At 46.8% G+C, this 19,024-nt stretch overlaps 1 protein-coding gene across 2 annotated transcripts in view; it reads right to left on the reverse strand.

Moving 5' to 3' along the window:
• Positions 1–8,114: 8,114 nt before the first annotated feature.
• The window catches only part of NFKB1 (nuclear factor kappa B subunit 1), a 123,393-nt gene continuing 112,483 nt past the window's right edge, over positions 8,115–19,024 (reverse strand). For both annotated transcript variants that reach the window (XM_054591679.1, XM_054591678.1), the window contains exons 17-24: positions 18,282–18,483; positions 17,613–17,782; positions 17,186–17,288; positions 14,619–14,743; positions 13,159–13,225; positions 12,602–12,774; positions 11,594–11,774; positions 8,115–8,957 (exon numbers count right to left, since the gene is read on the reverse strand). In XM_054591679.1, coding sequence (XP_054447654.1) covers positions 8,800–8,957; positions 11,594–11,774; positions 12,602–12,774; positions 13,159–13,225; positions 14,619–14,743; positions 17,186–17,288; positions 17,613–17,782; positions 18,282–18,483 — 1,179 coding nt within the window. In that variant the 3' untranslated portion in view covers positions 8,115–8,799. The remainder of the gene's footprint in view (positions 8,958–11,593; positions 11,775–12,601; positions 12,775–13,158; positions 13,226–14,618; positions 14,744–17,185; positions 17,289–17,612; positions 17,783–18,281; positions 18,484–19,024) is intronic.

Genomic DNA, 19,024 nt, shown 5'->3' on the forward strand with positions numbered 1-19,024 from the left:
AAAGCCCCTATTTGTTTAATCCACTCAAGGTCAGGTATTCTCATTTTATAACCAGAAACACTGGCCCGGATAAAGGCATGGGCCCGGAGATCGCCAGAGCTGGGCCTCTGAGAGAGCCGTGTGGTGCCGGGTGTCCTGTGCACCCACGGAAGCCTGGTCATCCCCGTCGCTGTGCTTGGCTGTCTCCGTGTTGTCTCCAGGGAGGAAGGCTCTGGATGCCTGACCTGCCCAGGTGGCTGAAGGAAGGCCGCTGCTTGTTTATGTGGGCACCCAGCTGAAGCTGGGTGATTGGCATATATCCTTTCCACATTTTTGATGCTTGAACTAAAAGATTCTTAACTAGTCGACCTTGTAAATAAAAGGGACTAGATTTTGTCAAAGATCCAAATGGCGTGGGCGTGTGTGTACACACATGAAAACCACATGTTGCATAGTGGCCATAGGTTCATGCTCTGATATTGAACCTCCAATATGCAAATTTGGCTACAATACCTACCGAACTTGAACAAATCATTCAACCTCTACACCCCAGTTTCCTTATCTTCAAGGTGGGGTTAATAGTAACTATCTCATTGGGTTGCTAGGATTAAATGGGGGTAAAAGATGAACAACGCCTAGGATGGGTAAGTGGACAGTCAATGCTGGCTTATGATTGTTATTCCTGAGAGCGTAAGGTTGGCGGTGGCTGAAGTGGTCAGGCCTAGGAGTCTTACACTTTCCTTGCCAACCTGAGTTGAAGAACAGTTCAGGCAGACAGCTGAAGCTTCTGTTCCCTTTTTCTGAAAGCCTTTTTCCAATTTTATTGAAGCAACAATGTTGTGTAGCAAGAGGCGTGCCGGCTGCTGGGTGACTGTGCAGAGTCGCACTTCTTCCAGCAGAGGCCCCTTGTGCACAGGAAATGAGGCTGGTGGCGCGGCCGACAGGGGCCGGGCACCGGTTCGAGGAGGCTTCCCCAGCAGGAGGCAGGGAGGGGAGTCTAAAGAAGACTTGCGGGGCCTCCGCCCCCACCCCACTCGCTCTCTGGGTGTCGGAGAGCTGGTGCCAGTGCGCTGCAATGCAAGAGTCTTCCTTGAAAGAGAGGGAGGGTTGGTGGCAGAAAGGGTGGGGGAGGAAGAGAAACAGAAGGGAAGACAGAGAAAGGGAAAGAGAGAACAAGAGAGAGAGAATGAGGGGAGAGAGAGAAAGAGAGAGAGAGAGAGGAAGGCAAACAGCAGGGTTGTCCTGCGGTTCGGGTTTCCCCTCAGGCCCCAGCAAGGCTGCTCCCAAGCACAGCAGCGTTTTCTGCTCTCTGTCTTCATTTACTTTCTTCCTTTCCAGTGTTGCTACCTTGGCAAAAGGGTGGCATCTGAGTGACTTTTTAATGCGATTTAATTACAATGGATCTGTGAATACTTAGCACAAAGCCTCCAGAACAAATGACTGATGGGAGAGGAGTCAGAGGAGCCTTCACAGGCACAGTAACAGAGTTATAAGGGAAGGGCTGAGCCTGACTCAGGGCCTGGTTAAAGAAAGGAACGACATTCTGGTGACGAGGAGGACGTGGTGGAGGTGTTTTCCCTGGCCCAGCAGGGCCTCTTCTCTCTAAGGGTTGGCCGTGTGGGCGTGTAGATGACTCACTGTCCACACCCACTTTCCTGAAGATTTAAACATGGCGTCTCTGCCTTTCAGAACCAATACGGTCCCCGGTCCCTATGCTGTGTGCATATGCCTGATCATCATTCACGATGTGCCTTTGGCGCGGCAGGAAGGCAGTCAGGCCCAATGGTGGCTGTGACCTTCCCAGATCAGCTGTAGGAGGGAGAAGACGGCAAGGACTGCTTTGACATCAGGCCGAGTGACCGTTCATCCTCGAGGACAAAACGTACTTCCTCAGCATATCCATCCCCTCCTGAGGGGAGGAAAAGTAACCCCGGTGCTGTGGTCCAGGACGGAGACAGGACTGGGGCAAAGGTTGCACATAGAGGAGGCCGGAGCGGTTCTTTGGCGCTGTCCTGCCCCCAGCAGGCCCTTGCCCTGCAGCGGTGGCGGAGGGGTGTCCCCACGCGGTGATTCCTGGCCCTGTGGCCTGGGGCCGGGCGCAATTCCACTGGGAGCAGGACTCCGCGCTGACACTCAGGGGAGCAGGTTGGAAGCCCTGCCTTGAATTGCTGGGCAGAATGGGACAGAATGTGGAGAAAAAAGCTGAGGGCCCCAAAGGAAGAGGAGGAGAGTGTGGCTGGAAGGAGAAGCATGGGAAGAGGAAGCCTGCACGATGCTCTCGGCTGCTCCCGGGGGTTCGCAGGAACTAGTTCCCGGTGCCACGTGTGCCCTCGCCGCTCAGTCCCTTTGTTGATGGGATGCCGGCTTCCCGCTGCAATGCCAGCCTCCCCCCTCCAGGGCACGTCTGTGACCGGCCCCTCCGGAGCAGCCGTGGGCCACAGAGCGAGGCCCGGGAGCACAGGGTGAGCACTGAAGGCTGAGTCCAGCCCCCACTCCTTACGCGGCACCGGGGACCTCTGGCCATCAGCACGTTGGTAATTCAGTGGAAAATGGCAGGAGTTAAAACCCCTCCCTGTTTCCCTGTGAGATTGTTATGAGAATAATTGAAAATACTTGGTAAATAAAAGCATTAAAGGTTTTGTTTTGTCAAAAGTTTTCTTGTAAATTAAAAATTACAAAAGTCAGCTTATTTCAAAAGCAAAAGGCAACATTTACATTTGAACAAGGTGGTAAGTAGGTGTTCTGCAAAAGAAATAAAAATTCCATGACATGAAGTTTGTCATTTAAATTTTTTAAGCAAAAATAAGTTGTGGATGCTTGCCTAAGGATAGGGAAGGGGAACTGCCTGAACAGTTTAGAAATGAAAAAAATCTCTCTCTCTCTCTCTCTGCCAGAGAATAGACTGAGCAACCTGTTTGTCTGGTATCCAACATCAACTCATTTCTGGTCTGACACATTCCCACCCATTGTGTGCCTCTAGGTTCCGCCTCACCATTTCGGCACCACTCTGCTTCCTGGTTCCCCAGACAGAGTCCTGGGAGAAGGGGTTTCTAGGATTCCGTTTCATCTGCTAACCTTCTGCTCTGGAGAGAATATTATTTTGCCAAGAACCAACTTCTGCCTCTTTCCCATTCATCTGAATATTGGGAATCAAAGTCCCACCAGTTCTCCGCAGATCACGGAAAGATGAACTGGCTTGCCCCTCTCCTATGGGCAGGATCTCAAGGGCCACGGCCTCTGGCAAACCCTTCACCTGGACTTGAACAAGCCCGGGGGCTCCTGGAGGCTGTGGAGCAGGAGTCCTCCCTGAATCAGTGCAGGGGCCACGAGTCTTCGCTGTAACTCCCTCGCCTTACCCGAACTAATACCCGTGGTCACCCCTGAGGATTTCCTTAAGAGAACCATGACTTTGTCCTTACAATGTAACTTTCATTCTTTATCCTGGGAAGTGATTTCGCCTCTGGGGATGGCCATTTACCGGGACTGCAGATGACTTTCAGGGTGAGTGTATATTTGCTTACAAGTTGAAACTAGACAGAACCTTCAGGTTCGGCCTCCATCATTCAGGTAAGGAATTTTGATCTGTGCAGAGATTGGAAACTGTTCACCAAAATCAACCCCCCTCCTAATAATGGAAACAAAAGTGGGTCACCCCTACGGCCTCCCTCTTCTTGGTGTGGCCTGGGACTGAAGCTTTTCTCCTACAGGTACTCACTCCTCTGTCCTCTTTTGTCCTCCCAGCTGACCTGGCCCAACCCCCCCTGCAAGACCTCAGGAGCCAAGCGTGGGAGTACAATGACTGTCAGCTGGGATCCTTTCATGATGAAGTGGAAGAGAGACACCCCTACCCGCCCTGTCCCCTGCTGTAACTGCAGTTCACGAAAACATGTTACTGGAGTCAGTAGACCCTGCAGTTAAATGCTTTATGTGTGCCCAGTTTCCTCATCTGCAACAGGGAGACAAAATTTTTACTGCACAGGGTTTTTGAACAAATAATACAAAATAATGAATGACGACCATTCATTGTAATGCCAGGCATGTAATAGAGGCTCAAGAAATCTTTGTTCTTTGAGGGTTGTGATATTTCAATGAAATAATCATTTTGAAGAGAGAGATCAACATGGGAAAGCTGGAAGATGGAAGTGAGAAGCAGCCCCTCTATTGCTCTCATTCTAAGATGGTTGAACAATTGGTGGAAGTAGTCACTTGTCCAGGGTCATGGAAGCAGGGTGTTGTAGACAGAATCCATAATAACACAGAGTGACATTCACTTAACTTCGAGCCTCTCCTCAGTGTCTCCCCCCTTCCCATGGACCCCAAAGCCAACTGATGAACCTGGTAAACCAGTAGACAGGAACTTGTATTCCCTGGGACTGGAGTTTAAACAAGCAGCAGGACCACAGGGAGGACTCTATGACGAGATGCTTCCATATTGTGAGTGTTTAAAAAAAGATGGCAACTGGGATCATTTATTTAGGTGATCTTTAAGACACCGTCCAGCTTCAAGTTCTGTGACCCTTAAGAACACAGAATTTTAGTTTCATCTTCTCTTGACTCCTATGCCTCCCCAAGCCCATCATTACCTGGGGCAGCACAACTCAGAAAGAAAACCCCCCCCTCAAAAGCACAAAATAGGGAGAAAGTGATAAAACCAGTGGTCTCTGGTCCATAAAAAATTCACAGAAGCATCTTATTTCTGTTATGAGGGGGAAAAAACAAGTCACGTTAATATTTAGCAACATATCCTGTTAATAATACTCTTGGTTCATTTTGCCTTATGACAGGGGTATTAGTCCATCATCTTTGTACAGATTTTTATACATTTTTGTTCTCTTTTAAATACAGCATCTATTCTTCAAAGGACTTCAGACATCATTAAAGACTAAGCTGTGGAATCGGATCTGGATTTGCATCTTAGGCGAGTCAGTTAATATTTAGATGTTTCCTCATTGTAAAATTGGGGTTAAATATGTATCTGATAAGGATGGCTTGAGAATCTTAGAAGTCGTTAATGCAAAGGGGCGTGCAATAGGGGCTCCCAGCTGAGCAAGAGGAAGGGAAGAAAGGAGCTGGGCGGAGCACTGCGGGGACTCAGGTCAGTGAATGAGCAGCAGCAGAGCTTCCTTCTGCCAGGAGAGAGAGACAGCTGATCCTGAGAGAGTCTAGGTTATGCCTGCAGAGTACAGAAACATCAAAAGGGGACAGAGGTTCTGAAAAAGCTATTTTTAAATGGCTTCCTTCTGAGAGACAAGCTTTCAGGGAAGGTTTAGTTCAGGCCCGTTGCAGCTTTCCACCTGAGCTCCTGCGTCCCTCCTGGCATGGATCCCCATCTGCTGGTACAAAGTGAAAGACGCCTGCCTCAGACGCACTGCTGGCATTGTAGCCTTTTCTTCAGAGCGCCACGCAGAGGCTCTGGTCAGCACTGAGATTTAGGAGGAAAAAGAGGAAGCTTCTGGAACTGAAGAGAAATGGGGCTTTCTATTAAAAAATGGGAATGTATTTTTAGTCTCAGCATGAGTTGCTTAGTTGTTCTTCCTGCTGTCAGCTTCTCACAAAGTGACCTCTGGTATGGGACCTGTCAGGTGAGAGATGTGGAGAATGGTAACAATCCACTCTCCACACTTAGGGCTTGACGCACCTACCATGACTTCATTTACTCCTGATTTGCCTGTGGGTGGGGCTCGGCGGAGCTGTCTGACTACCTCGGCAGGTCAGCTGAGGTGGCGCGAAGGCTAGTCCGGTTTGACTCAGTGGCTGGTGGCTGGAGTCAACTCTGGTCTTCACTCCCTCATACATCTGTGACCTCAGTGAGGGTTGCTGGCTGGACACCTGCATGTGCTTCTCCATGGGGTCACCTGGCTCCCTCACAGCATGGTAACCTGGTTGCAAGAGGGAGGGACTCAGGCTGGGCAGAAGTTGTACTGCATTTTTTGATCTAAGCTTGGCGGTCACTTAGCACCAATTCGATTCTTGTCAAAATTCCTTCTAGATTCACAGGGAAGGAAGATCGGACTCCTCCCCTCGGTGAGAGGAGTATCAGCATTGTACTGGAAGACAGGAGGCCTTATTGTGGTCAGAAGAAAAATAACTATCTGATGCAGAGAGGAACTGGTGGAGGAGTGGAGGCAAGGGCTTGTTGTTGGAGAATTAAAGAAAGTCAGACTTTTTTTTTTTAACTTTAAAGATACAACGTTCAAAAACTGGAATAATGGATTGGGATGTGTGGAAGAATGGCAATGTAAAAGAAAACAGAAGTAGAATTAAAGAAAATTCATTCATTTGGGACACACTGCAAAATGAAGAACCCAAAATATTTTACACCACTGAATAGTCTTACTTAGAAAGGTCTTTTCTATTTCAAGAATATTTGTTCATGATTTCCAGTATTTCTAGTATTTCAAAAAAAGATTTTATTGATTTTTAAAGAGAGAGGAAGGAAGAGAGGGAAAGAAACATCAATGTGTGGTTGCCTCTTGTGTGCCCCCTACTGGGGACCTGGCTCGCAACGCAGGCATGTGCCCTGACTGGGAATCAACTAGCCACCCTTTGGTTCGCAGGCTGGCACTCAATCCACTGAGCCACACCAGCCAGGACTATTTCTAATATTTTTATGGTTTAACTTTTGATAGATCTGGAAATTATTTTGATGAAAGGAAGAACACAGGAGTACAGATTGATTTTTTTCTGAGTTGGACGTCTACTTACTGATTATTTGTCTTTTCCTCATTAACTTGGAAATTTACTTTATCAAATAATAAAGTCCTATACATTTGGGGGTCTACTTTTGGACTCTATTATTATTGTCATTATTATTATTATTATTATTATTATTACCATCCTCACCCGAGGTCATGCTTATTGGGTTTTACAGAGAGGGAAAGGAAGGGAGACAGATAAGGAGAAAACATTGATTTGAGGGAGAAACATTGATCAGTTAGCTGGGTGCTTCTCATATGCGCCCTGACCAGGGACCAAACCCACAACCTAGGCATGTGCCTTGACCAGGAATTGAACCTATGACCTTTGGTTTACAGGACTATGCTCCAAAGAACTGAGCCACACTAGCCAGGGTGTGGACTCAATTATTTTAATCTGCCTTCTCATCCTACTAAGATAATTCTCCAACTCATGAGCTCTGGAGCTAAACAGACCAGGGTGTAAACCCAGGAGCAGCGTAGCCATCGCCTAGTTGAATTCTTGAAGCCTCAATTTCCTTTTCTTCAAAATGGGGATAATTCTACATATCTCATTGGGTTATTTACATGAATAAATGACTTCACAAGCTCTGCGAAATTGGTCAGCAGGAATTCGCAGCATCTGTGCGGGTTGGGTTCTCCGGGGAGGTGACTCTGAGGTGGAGACCCACGTGCGGGGTGTTTCTTTGGGAGTGCCCTGGGATCCACACCTGCGGCAAGGAGGGCGAACAGAGTACCAGGCAGTGACGCAGCCCAGACAATGCCTCCGCCAACCCTGAGGGAGCTCTGGAGGTCACACAGCTCTTCAATGTTGTCCTGGGGTGGACAGGTTTCATACACCACGTCAATCAGTGTTATATATGTGGGACCGCCAAGGAAAGGGCATGAGCTGGCTGAGGTAGCGCTCTGCATCTGAGGCCATTTGCCAAGTGTGTTCTCAGTGGCGGGGCTGCTAAGTCCCTATGGCAGAGGGATCATGGCTGGCTGCACATCACAGTGCCCACCACAGTGCCTCCTTCACTTTTCATTTCTCCTCCCCCTTATTTCCAACTCTTTGAGGGAAGAGCAGTTCAGTAGAGCTTCATGCTGGAAGGTTTCTCATACAAGACCCCCAGGTACGCTGACATTTCAATACCGTAGGCGTCACGAAAGCACTGAGACACACTCAGGGTCGAGGAGGAAGAGTTTTGCCTGACATGGAAGAACGGTGAGATGACAGAGCCCACATGAAATGAGCCAAGCAAGGATTTGACAAGCCCGAAGCTTTCACTGCAGGTTAAAACACTTCCTTGGTAATTTTTGTTTACTTCTGGATCAAAAAAATTGACCCCACAGAGGAATGTGAATGCGATCACCAGGCTGTGGAACGATCCTGTAGTTATAAGGAAAGTATTTATATAGATCCAACAAGACAAGGCCATCAATTAGCTTTTCCTTTTATTATAAAAGTAAAATAAAAAATAGCATTTATAAATCCAACATTTCTTCTCTTAAAGTATTTGATTTAAAAACATATTTACAATAGCAAAATGCAGAAAAGGGGGAAAATACCATTTTCAGCACTGATTGTAACCATGTTTAAATATTGTCACATACATGTTTTTTCAAATCACAGAGATAACCACATTAGAATAAGCTGTAAGCCTTTTGTAATTATGCACCAAGAGGCTCTCATTTTAAAATATCTCATTTAAAATATTCTCAATAAAATATTAAGAATTTTCTTAATTCTTAATCTGAATGCATAACAGTGCTGTTGACAGCTGGGAGGAAAACCAGGTGGGGGCTGTTACACCTTCTAATGACAGTGGGAACACAGCAGAGGGACAGCAGCAATGACAAGAGAAGCAGCTGGAAAAGCTCAACAAGGTGCCTCACCTCCGATGAGGCATCAGCGCCACTGAAGGCCGTGACTGCTAGATACTATCTGCAACTGAGCCAGACAGAAATTCACTTAAGAACCAAGAAAGGAAGCCAAGTTCAAAAGGCCTGGAGTAAATCCAGAACAATCCAGGCCAGTCGGTTTTCCTCTGAGCACCTTGTATGCACTTTACCTTCCTCCTTTTGGACAATGTGGTAGAATTTCAGAGCTCTGGTTTACAGGGTGTTGCAAATTGCCAGAGGGCTAAATTTTGCCTTCTATAGGTCCTTCCTGCCCGTAATCGTGGGGCATTTTGTTAAGAGTTAGCAATGAGCCGCCGCTGGTCAGAGACTCCGTAAAGCTGAGTTTGTGGAAGGATGTCTCCACGCCGCTGTCACAGATGCTGTCACCATGGAGCTCATCTGAGGGGAGAAAACACACGTCCATTGGGGTGCAGCTGGAAACATGGCAGAGCCTTCCCTCTTGTACACCCTTCATTCCAGCCAGGCTCAAAGTTTGGATCTAAAAGGTATGTGTGCTACTCTTGCCCATTAGCTTCTACAAGTCACCACATTCTGCCTATGCTGCCCGCCTGTTCGCCACCGTTCGCAGTGTGGGGAGGGGCAGAAAGCACCCAAAGTAATATAAAAACTGTGAAGGTACCAAAATTAGCCAATTGTTTTCACATCTCTTTTCTTAAGACTCAGCGTCCTCTTTAGCAGAATCCTTTCTGAATTCTTTTGACCCATTGTGTACCTTTCTTTCTTAGAAATTGGGTGTATTTTTCCAACCACTGCATTACCTATTTTATAGCTGAAACAGGGGAAATTGCTGAACCTAGGCAAAATCAACTGTTGACAGAAGTAGGAACTAAAGATATCTTTCTGGGCCTCATATGCTATTAAGCACTATATGCTGCCTCAAAAAACATTTTGTTAGCAAAAAAAAGGAAAGCGGTTTTGATGAAAATGAGTCCATACTGGACAATTAGGTCCACAGCTCCTTGCTGAGAAGTCTCTTTATGGGTCTGAATGAACAATGTGAATTATTTTCTACAGACAGAGAGTGATCAAGGGAACAGAAGTCTAATACATCTGAATCAAAATGTTAACTTCTTATATATTAGATTCCAATATTAAAATCCAGACTTTAATGGCAATGACATGGCTACTATTTATTGATTTATTCAATTGATCTTAATTGGGTTTCTGTTACATGCTGGGAACTGAGGTGTTTTAAAAAATAACTACAATCAAGGGCTTTATGCTTTTTAATATATAAGGACCCATTTCTTTGGAAACATCAAAGCATAAGACAGGAGATGGGGCTTGTTTTCTGGGTGGATACATTATTTTTTTCTAAAGTGGGCACAACACCTGTCCTGACTCCCTAGGAAGGACCACCGGCCAAGGAGGCACTGGTGCTGAAACTGAATGGCAGGAAGGAGCCGGGGGGGACGGGGGGTCTCTGCAGGGCAGGGGGAGAGCAGGTACCCAGGAAAGCGGAGCTGCAGGGCAGTGGGGACGGGCTGATGAAAGGCACGTTCAGAGCGAGAATGAAAAAGGGAGGGACACTGCCTTTATTGCTCACTGCCCTGTGTTCAAAGCCTCCAACAGTGCTAAGCACACCGGACGCACTCAGCAAAGATTTGTTGAATGAATGAATGAATCGGAGGGTATACAACAGAAGTACCATAATCTCACACATTTTTTAAACTGCCTGTTGTGTAGAGAATGAACTGAAGGGAAACCAGGAGACTGATCAGCAGCTGCTGCAGGAATGGAGACAGACAGGCAATGGTGGTGGACGGGGCGAGGGTGGCGGTGCCCGAGAGGAAGCAGCCCGTGGCTGGCCGCACGGCTGTCAGGACCAGGGAGCATTCACGGGCCAGTCTTAGGTTTTTGTCTTAACCTCCTGGAGCACGGCAGTGCTTTGGACTGACACGGCCAATGTTCAGCTCATGTGGTTTGGTGAGAGTCCCGTGGAAATAAGGGTACGTAAGGAGGGCCCAGGACTGGGCTCTGGAGGATGGTGACTTTAAAAGGGGCATGTGGAGAGGGCAGTGAGGTGAGCGTGCACTGGAAAAGCCAAGAGGGTGACTGTTTGAAACAGGAGGGAATGGTCAACTGTGGTGTGTGCTGGGAGCCCCGGAGAAGGTGAGAAGGGCGGTGAGCGATGACCAGATCCCGGGCATCCCGATGAGAGCAGGCCCGGTCGGGGGCTGGGATGGGCCCCGACTGCAGGGGTCAAGGAGAGGAGAGAAGGCCGAAGGGACAACACTACAAAGTTCTCCTGAGCCGCAGTGCTGTGGAGGAGAGCAGAGGAATTGGGCTGTGGGTTTGGGGGAAGTGGGATAAAAGGAATATCTTTTGGTTTTGTTTGATTTACCTTGAAAAGATGAGGGAAACCATAGCTTGCTTGCTAAGTTACCTAGTGGGAGGGAGAAACTGCGAGCGTAGGGGAAGGGATGCTGGGGTTAGAAAGAAAACACAAGAAATGGTTGTTGAGAGACAATGAAGGGAAATACAGGATTGCTGGGCTGTGAGGTGAGTCCACTGTGTTATGCATTTCAGGGGGCTGACGGACGGACCCAGCAACGGTGGGAGACAAGGTCAGTGTCATGAACCCCGGGAGGAGGCTGAGGAGCTGAGGAGGCTGTGGTGGGAAAACCACAGCGTCCATCCACAGTCGGGGTGCCAGTGCTGGTTCTAGTGCATTCTTCTCTTTTACATTTAAAAGATGAGAGAAATAATATTTACCTTAACCATCCACATCATGTTTTTAGTATCTATTGTGAATTTAAGTAACTCACGTGTAACTGTGATTGCTCCTGGGGAGAGCCTCTTACCTGAACACAGGTGTGGTGGGGGGGCGGGGGGAGAGGTGACAGAAAGTAGAACTTGTGAGCCCCCAGCAGGGGGGAAACAGACACCTGGGGCAGTGTATTCCGGAGATGATGGCGGGGAGCACATGCCATAGCCCAAGAGAGTGAACGCACTGGCCTGACACACTGGCCTGGGAAGCAGGAAAACATCTCAACTGCTTTTTCTTTCCTTACCTATTTGTTGCCTCGTGGAGTCAGGTGAGAGAGGCAGCGAGTGGGCCCGAGAGGTGGTCTTCGCTGGGCTGGGGACTGCGGTGCCTGAGGTGCAGAAGGCCGCCTGGATCACTTCGATCGCTTCAGTGTAGCCCATCTGTCTCAGGGCCTCCAGCAGCTCCCTTATCGTCCCTCCAGACACCTGCATGAAGAAATAAAGAAAGGGTGCGTTTTTGTGTGTAAACTTATGCAAGGAACGACCAGGCAGGCTGCAAACACGACAGCGCATGCCTTCCTCTGCTACGCTGCCTCCTCCACTGTGAGCGGCAGGTGGTCCTGGAAAGGTCAGAGCAAACAGCATCTAAGAGAATACTGTCTGTGAGTCAAGTTTCCTGTTTTAGCTCAACGAGCACTCAGAAAATGACAGAGAAGCAGTCGATAGTAAGCGCAGATTGAGAGAGAGAGAGAGACATGCTGAGGCAGTGACGCTCCCTAGAGCTAAGTCTATGCAGTAGCCCTCTTTAAGCTGAAGCTCCTTTAAAACTACTGAGAAATAAGAGCTCTCAATAACGTTTTCAAAAGAAAATAATTTCACCCCAAATTTTCTGATCTTTTAATTTTAGAAATCACCAGGTAATGGCTCCACGAGAAGTCACCTCACAGAAAGCTGATTCCATGTCCTGACATGTGATCAAAGCATGATCTTGGGGACAGGAAGCAATGAATATTGATTATAGTCTATCGTGTTTGTCCAGGGAGATCAAACTTCTGTGACCATCCAGACCCTCTAAGTAGGATTTTTGCAGAAAATCTTAAGGTATTTGAAAATAGGGAATATCTCTACGTATCTGAAAACAGCCCTCTATGAAGGAGGGCTTCGATCTTGGCCTGGGCCACTCTCCCAGGATGTGGGTAACGATGCCTTTTTCCTCTTCAGAATGAAGGGAGAGGAAAGGGAGTTGTGCCCAGAGTAATGTTTACAGGGCAAAGTCAAATAAACGTAGTTAGCCATGTCAGGTGATGTCTTACCTCGTAGTTGTCCATGAGGGTTTTGGAAGGAGCAGGACTCAGCCGGAAGGCATTATTGAGTATCCCCAGACCTAATTTCTGTGCCAGAGTAGCCCAGTTTTTGTCTGGATCAGGAAATTCTAGCAACTTGTAGAGCTGCAACTTTGCATCTTCAGTCAGCTGTTTCATGTCTCCTGAAAGAAACAAAGAGGAACCACGACTGTCCTAGCTGAACAGAGACGCGCGGGTGGGGCAGAGTGATGGCTGCCATGCTGCTCGCCCTCCAACGCCCCCTGGAGGTGGCCAAGCCCCCTTATCTGAGAGTTGGCAGAAGCCCAGCTGAGTACCAGCAGTACTCAGGAAAATACCTCAGCTGCTTTTTCTTCTTTGTCCCTTTACCTATTTGCAGCCTCGTGGAGGCAGGTGAGAGACTGTAACTCCATATTCCCTTTCGCACCTCCAGATTCTCCTGATTCTGAAATAACCTTTGTGCCTTCTGCGGGACACCTTTAGGATGCCGCTCTCCCCCACCCCCTTCAAGTGACAGTGTGCAGATAACACGGGTTATAAGAACTCACCTTGTGCCAGTAAATCATCAGATGTAAACTCTGGCTCATATGGTTTCCCATTTAATATGTCGAACACCTGTTGGAAGAAAAACAGGGGGAACAATTGCACATTAAAAGAACCACGAGGGAAATTTGATTTTGTTTTTGCTTTTTTTTCTTTTTCTGTCATTAAGAACCCAGAATGTCCTTCTTATGTGTGGTGTGGTTCCCCAAAGATGGAAGAGTGGAGTGCAGGGTCAGTGCCATGGCCCTGGGGCACGCAGGCCCTTTGGGGCTTTGGGGCCGGGAGGCTGTGTCCATGGGAGCTGTCTGAGAAGTGCTGGAGGACCCAACCCAGCCTCACAGACAGCAAGGGCCAGGCCCTTCTGAGGGACAAAGGCAGTCCATAGGGCCACGTCAGCCATGTCCTGGTCAGGGACATTGGTCGGTGATGTCTTCCTGCCAGGCAGGTGAGGGCTGACCTTGCTCAGAGCTGTGAGGCTGTGTCCCCTCGCGGCCTCCTCCTCCCTGGTAAAAGGCTTATGAGAATGAGTTTTACAAACTTGCTCAAAGCGAGGTATGGATATGCTCACAGGGCTTGGTGTTAGCTTTCTAGCACCTACATTCTAACGGAGGGGCCAGAAAAGTCTTAAGTTAAAACAAATAAACAAAATCCCATAGCTATGGAGGCCTTTCTGTGTTCTCTGCAGTCACTTTGTGGCTGGCTGACCTGCGGAAGGATGACGCGGGTCACTGAAGTGGGTTATCTGCCTTCTGTGGTGAGGCTTCTGGGAAAGCCTGGTGCTCAGTGTAGAAGAAGAACCGTGTGGTCTCTGCCAGGGTCACTTAGCTTAATCCACACGAGCTGCGGGGAGGCAGCGAGCGGCTTTTGCATGTGGAGCAGTGCTTGCCCACAAGAAAGTTGATTTTGTTGTGTTGGAGATCTGTGTGCTGCCCACCCCCTCGCTCTGGCTCTCCTTGCGGGGCCAAAAAGACCTGGCAACTGCTTTTCACCTTCAGATCTCTGGTCAGTGGAGTTCTGAGGAAGGCTTTACATCTGTTTACTCTGTTTACATTACCGAAATCCTCAGAAGAATCTCCAGTTTCCTTTTAAGTTGAGAAATCACTTAACCAAAGTTCAAGCAAACCATAACATTTTATCCCAGCTTCAGGAACTAAGACGGGACAATTCTGACGTGAGTTCAGAATGGATAACTCCACATGTGAATTTTGAGTTTGCTCTTGTCTAACCCTCTCTTACAACTGAACTCTGATCTGATTAGGCGTACACTTTTACACTCGCTACTCTGCTGACCTAGATCTTTCATGGATAAGTTTTTTAAGATAAACATAGCTTTTGAAAAGCAGACTTTCTTAAAAAATAAAAGGCATGTGCTTTGGGGAATAAAGACCCAGGAAGGCCATCTGTTCTTACATTCCTGAAGCTTTAGCTCCCCCAGGAGCTGCCATCAGACTGGAGCTACGCTCACCTGCCAGTTGGTGGCCATGTCTAGAGGCGTGGTCCCAGGCACGACTCCTTCATCTTCTCCATCCTTTTCCCAAGCATCGTCCAGGTCATAGAGAGGCTCAAAGTTCTCCACCAGGGGATCTGCTCCTGTGAAGTCAAGTTACACAGTGTTAGGTAAACCCATATCTTGTCAACTGCCAACTGCCTGCAGGGGCCAGATTATATAAATATATGAAGCATTACTTAGAAACATATAAAACATATTTCTACTGAAATATCCAGAGACCGTCTTTTGAATTCTAATTTATTTTGACTGTAAAGGTGTCTGACGATACCCTATAGAGCCAAGGACACTTTCAAAGCAAAACACTTGGCATACTGACTCTTGCATTTAACGCTGTAGGATAGTTTTAAATTGAACGATGCATCTTTAATCTGGAGACAAATGACAGCACGTCACAGGGCCTGGGGTGCACCCTCAGGATGACGGTCCTGATGTTCAAATTTATATGCATTTCTCAACTTCTTCTCCTATTTGCTCAGAAGACCAAAGATGCGTGCAGTCTGGTGGCTACATGTTCAGTTTTATTCCTGGGTACAACACTGCGAGGCCCTACTCACTACACACACACAAAAAGCACCAAATTAACCTCTGCTAGAATGTGTAGTTATGGAAGAATTTAGGGTTTATCTTGGAAAATCCAGTCTGTTCCTTAGCCTGCTGGAGGAACCATCAAAAGTAACTCAAAGATTAGAGCTAGAGTTACTTCTCCAAGGTTCAGCAACTGTTTTAATGAGGCAGTGTTTAGCTTGGGGCCTAATGAACACTAGTAAGTTCAGCACACCCTTTTGGGAAGAAGAACTTGTTTTTTATCTTGCTGGGAGAACTTTTGATTTGTACTAACTTCAATAGAGTCGAAGGAGGGTCTTCATGTTCTTCCTTGTTTCATTATGTCAGTCCTAGCCTGACTGATGGGGCAGTAAGTGTCATCTGACCATGAAAATAGTACAGGCCCTCAGGTGGACAATTCCCAGGACTGAAGACTGGAGGAGCTGAGCTATGGGGGTTCCTTACGCGACCTTCCTCACAACTTTGATCTCAGCGCTAGGTTTTTCATCTGAGTTTCTTCATTTATCTACTAAAGAATCTGCTACTTGCTACTCCTCCCATGGGATACTGAGAAGTCAAGAGAAAGCATTTTTTAAAGGGTTATAGTTTCTTGTCTGAGGGCATTTATTTTTTCTTTTTTTTAAGATTTTTATTTACTTATTTTTAGAGAAGGGAGGGGAGGGAGAAAGAGAGGAACATCGATGTGTGGTTGCATCTCGCATGCCTCCTACTGGGGACCTGGCCTGCAACACAGGCATGTGCCCTACGATGAGAATTGAACCAGCGACCCTCCCTTGGCAGGTCAGCGCTCAATCCACTGAGCCACACCTGCTAGGGCTGAACGTACTTAATTATAACCACTAACTTACCAAACAACAGTGTCTTATTCAAGAGAAAGTTTAACTAGACAAAGGAGAAAAGAAAAGGCTGCTGTTTATTTGGGACATGACTTTACTTGTCAGAAAAAGGGGGTGCCCCAGAGAAGAAGTTCCTACATTTTTCTAGAGTCAACTTTTCAAGAAGGTATGTAACCTGCTTTGTTTTCTTGAATTTATAAAGCATTGACTTTGTAAAGAAATTTAATAACCTCTGAAGTAAATCAGATATATCAGAGCAGGTTTGAGATACCAATTTCATTAAGGAGTTTTTAAGGTTCTAAACAGTCAAAGCAATAGTGATTCAGGGATGAGCAGGAATAATTTTTCTATACTTCAAAGGAGTAGAGGATTAGGTGGAGTAACACCGGCAAATCCTTGAGCAAGACAGGCGAGAGAAACACAGTAGGGAGAAGGAAGTTTGGAAGTTCGGACTGACAAGGTGTGCTTCATAGCTCTGCCACTTATAGGACACTGGGACTGGGACGCAAAAGGTTCTCTAGCCTGTCTCCTCAGCTGTGAGATGGGAATAATCATAATAATGGGATTTATCTTGAGGGGTTATTGTGGATAAAGTAAGATTAAATGAGAGAATGCATCTGAAATGTCTAGCACAGAGCCTGGTACAAAGGTAGGTCAATAAACACTAGAAATTTTTAGTGCCTCCCACATGCCAGTACTCAATATGTGCCCCATTTATCTTTTCCTATTACTTCGATTTCTAAGAGACCTTTCTTGCAAAAGGAGTCTTTAAATTATTTCTTATACCAATACATTTTTCTTCTGAGGACTTCTGACATGACGAGGCTGGTACTAAGAATTCTATAAAGGAATTTAATTCAACTTTAAGATCTCTTGTCATGGCAGTCACCCTAAACAACCAAAACCCAAAACAAAGAGGTGAATTAGAGTAAAAACTAACATGACTCCGGATGAAGCCAAGCAGTGCTTTATGGCAGTTCAAGTGTGATCTGCCATGGAACTTTTTTACTTGTGCCTTTCAGCAGCAGATCTGTGGCTCAGAGGCGGCAACAGGCTGCTTGACTGAAGCTGGGTTTGCATTCCTGATGACATTTTCCACAACTGCCTGCCAGGCCGCCTTACCTGCGGCTTTGAGAAGCGCTGCCATCCGGGTGGACCCTCTCCCAGCCGCTATGTGCAAGGGTGTCGTTCCATCATAGGTGGTACTGTCTACGTCGGCATCACCCTACAATCCGCCCCACATAGAAAAGGGTTAGTTGAAGGTTCTCTTGCCCGTTTGTCCCCATGTCCCAGGCTTCATGGCTCCTTGAGTTACATTACTAGCACAGTTACTATTTGGGGCAGGCTCTGCCATTGAAACAATGCCCTGTTAGAGGTCCCAGGCAAGGGCTGACAGGAATGTCTGAAGCTGCAGCTCGGAAGCCTTGCATAGACAGGAAATAGGCAGAGATGAGTGGAGGGAGAAAGGCTGTTAGCAACACCATTTTCTCAAGGGTTCCCTAAATCTCCCTCAGAATTTAAAGCAAAGGCAAATAAGTGCATCCTATACCTCCAGGAGCAGATAGCCAGCCAAGGAGATGTTGTCATGCTCCACAGCCAGGTGCAGCGCTGTGCGACCTGACTTCTGCTCCTGCGCATTGATGTCTGCTCCGGCGGCCACCAACAGCTTCAGACATGGCATGCTGTTGCTCATCACGGCTATGTGAATGGCGTTCTGACCTGCGGCCCAAGCACAAGGACAGTCACAGATTGGGAAGGGTGCTCACAAGACAGCTCTCAGTGGAGCTGAAGGAAATGACAAAACTGGTCCATAGAAAGGGAAGGCTGATGGGTTTCAGCATGCCTAGTGCAGAGTCTCTATTCCAGATAGTCTTTACTGGTGTGGTAAGTCAACTGTTCTGCATGTAAACCCACAGTCTCCTTTTATGTTCTCAGGAGACACCAAAAACAAATGAACATTCTCTGAACAAATGATGCTTTCTACACTTCAAGCCCAGTGCTTTGTCAGGCCTCTGCTTGTTCTCCTACTGACTAACTTTGCCAAGTGATCTTTAAAGGGACCAGCTATGGTGAGCAACAGAAATTCCCACAAGAGATGATGAACCCCAGGTCACTAAGAAAAGCTTTTTTCTTTGGGTGTAAATCAAATAACAACACCTTTATCAAATACTTACTAACTCTTTAGAAAAAAGCACATGACGTGTGATTTTTCTCTTACCTTCCCCGTTGGGGTGGTTGATAAGTAGTGCTGCCTTTTTGTGCTTGAGTAAAATACTGAGAATTTTTTCATGTCCTTCTTTGGCAGCTAGGTGTAAAACAGAGTTACCCAAGCGGTCCAGAAGGCTCAGGTCAGCCCCAGCCTTCAGCAAGTCCTCCACCACAGCTTCCTGCTTGGTGATAACTGCCAACTGCAAGGGCGTCTGGGAAGTTGGAGAAGGGGCAGAGGATAACACTGTCAGTAGCAAACACTTACAACCCACAGTCTTGGCAGTAGATGGAGTCATACTGTGGGACATTTTTCATTCCCAGATTAACTAACTCCACACCTTTGTGAAGGAATTATTTGCTGTTCTATATCATATGCTAATGAAATATACATACTGGGCAAACTTTTAGCCACTCAATTATTAAGAGTATTTTTCTATTTACAATTCTTGTTTCTCACTTCAGCCCACTGATTCTGATCTATTAACTCACCTATTGGTAATTTTAATTTTCTTGAAATTTAAGTAGGACTTGATTTTCAGCTTATAATTCCCTATGTTAACAAATCAAATCAAGGCTATGATTTTACTGAAGAAGTGTAAATGAAACCATTTTACAAAGGTGCTGTCATTCTATACTAACATGGAAAATAAATTTGTTTAATTAAAAAATATCGTTCCATGGTCTGGCTTCATGACGCCATTCAATAGAATTCTCTGGCCCCTGTCTTACAAAAGGTGGCGAAGGATTCTTCCT

Source organism: Pteronotus mesoamericanus, unplaced genomic scaffold (assembly GCF_021234165.1).
Source record: "Pteronotus mesoamericanus isolate MK-2021 breed Mesoamerican mustached bat unplaced genomic scaffold, CSHL_Meso_final scaffold_232, whole genome shotgun sequence".
In the NCBI taxonomy this organism is placed as follows: domain Eukaryota; kingdom Metazoa; phylum Chordata; class Mammalia; order Chiroptera; family Mormoopidae; genus Pteronotus; species Pteronotus mesoamericanus.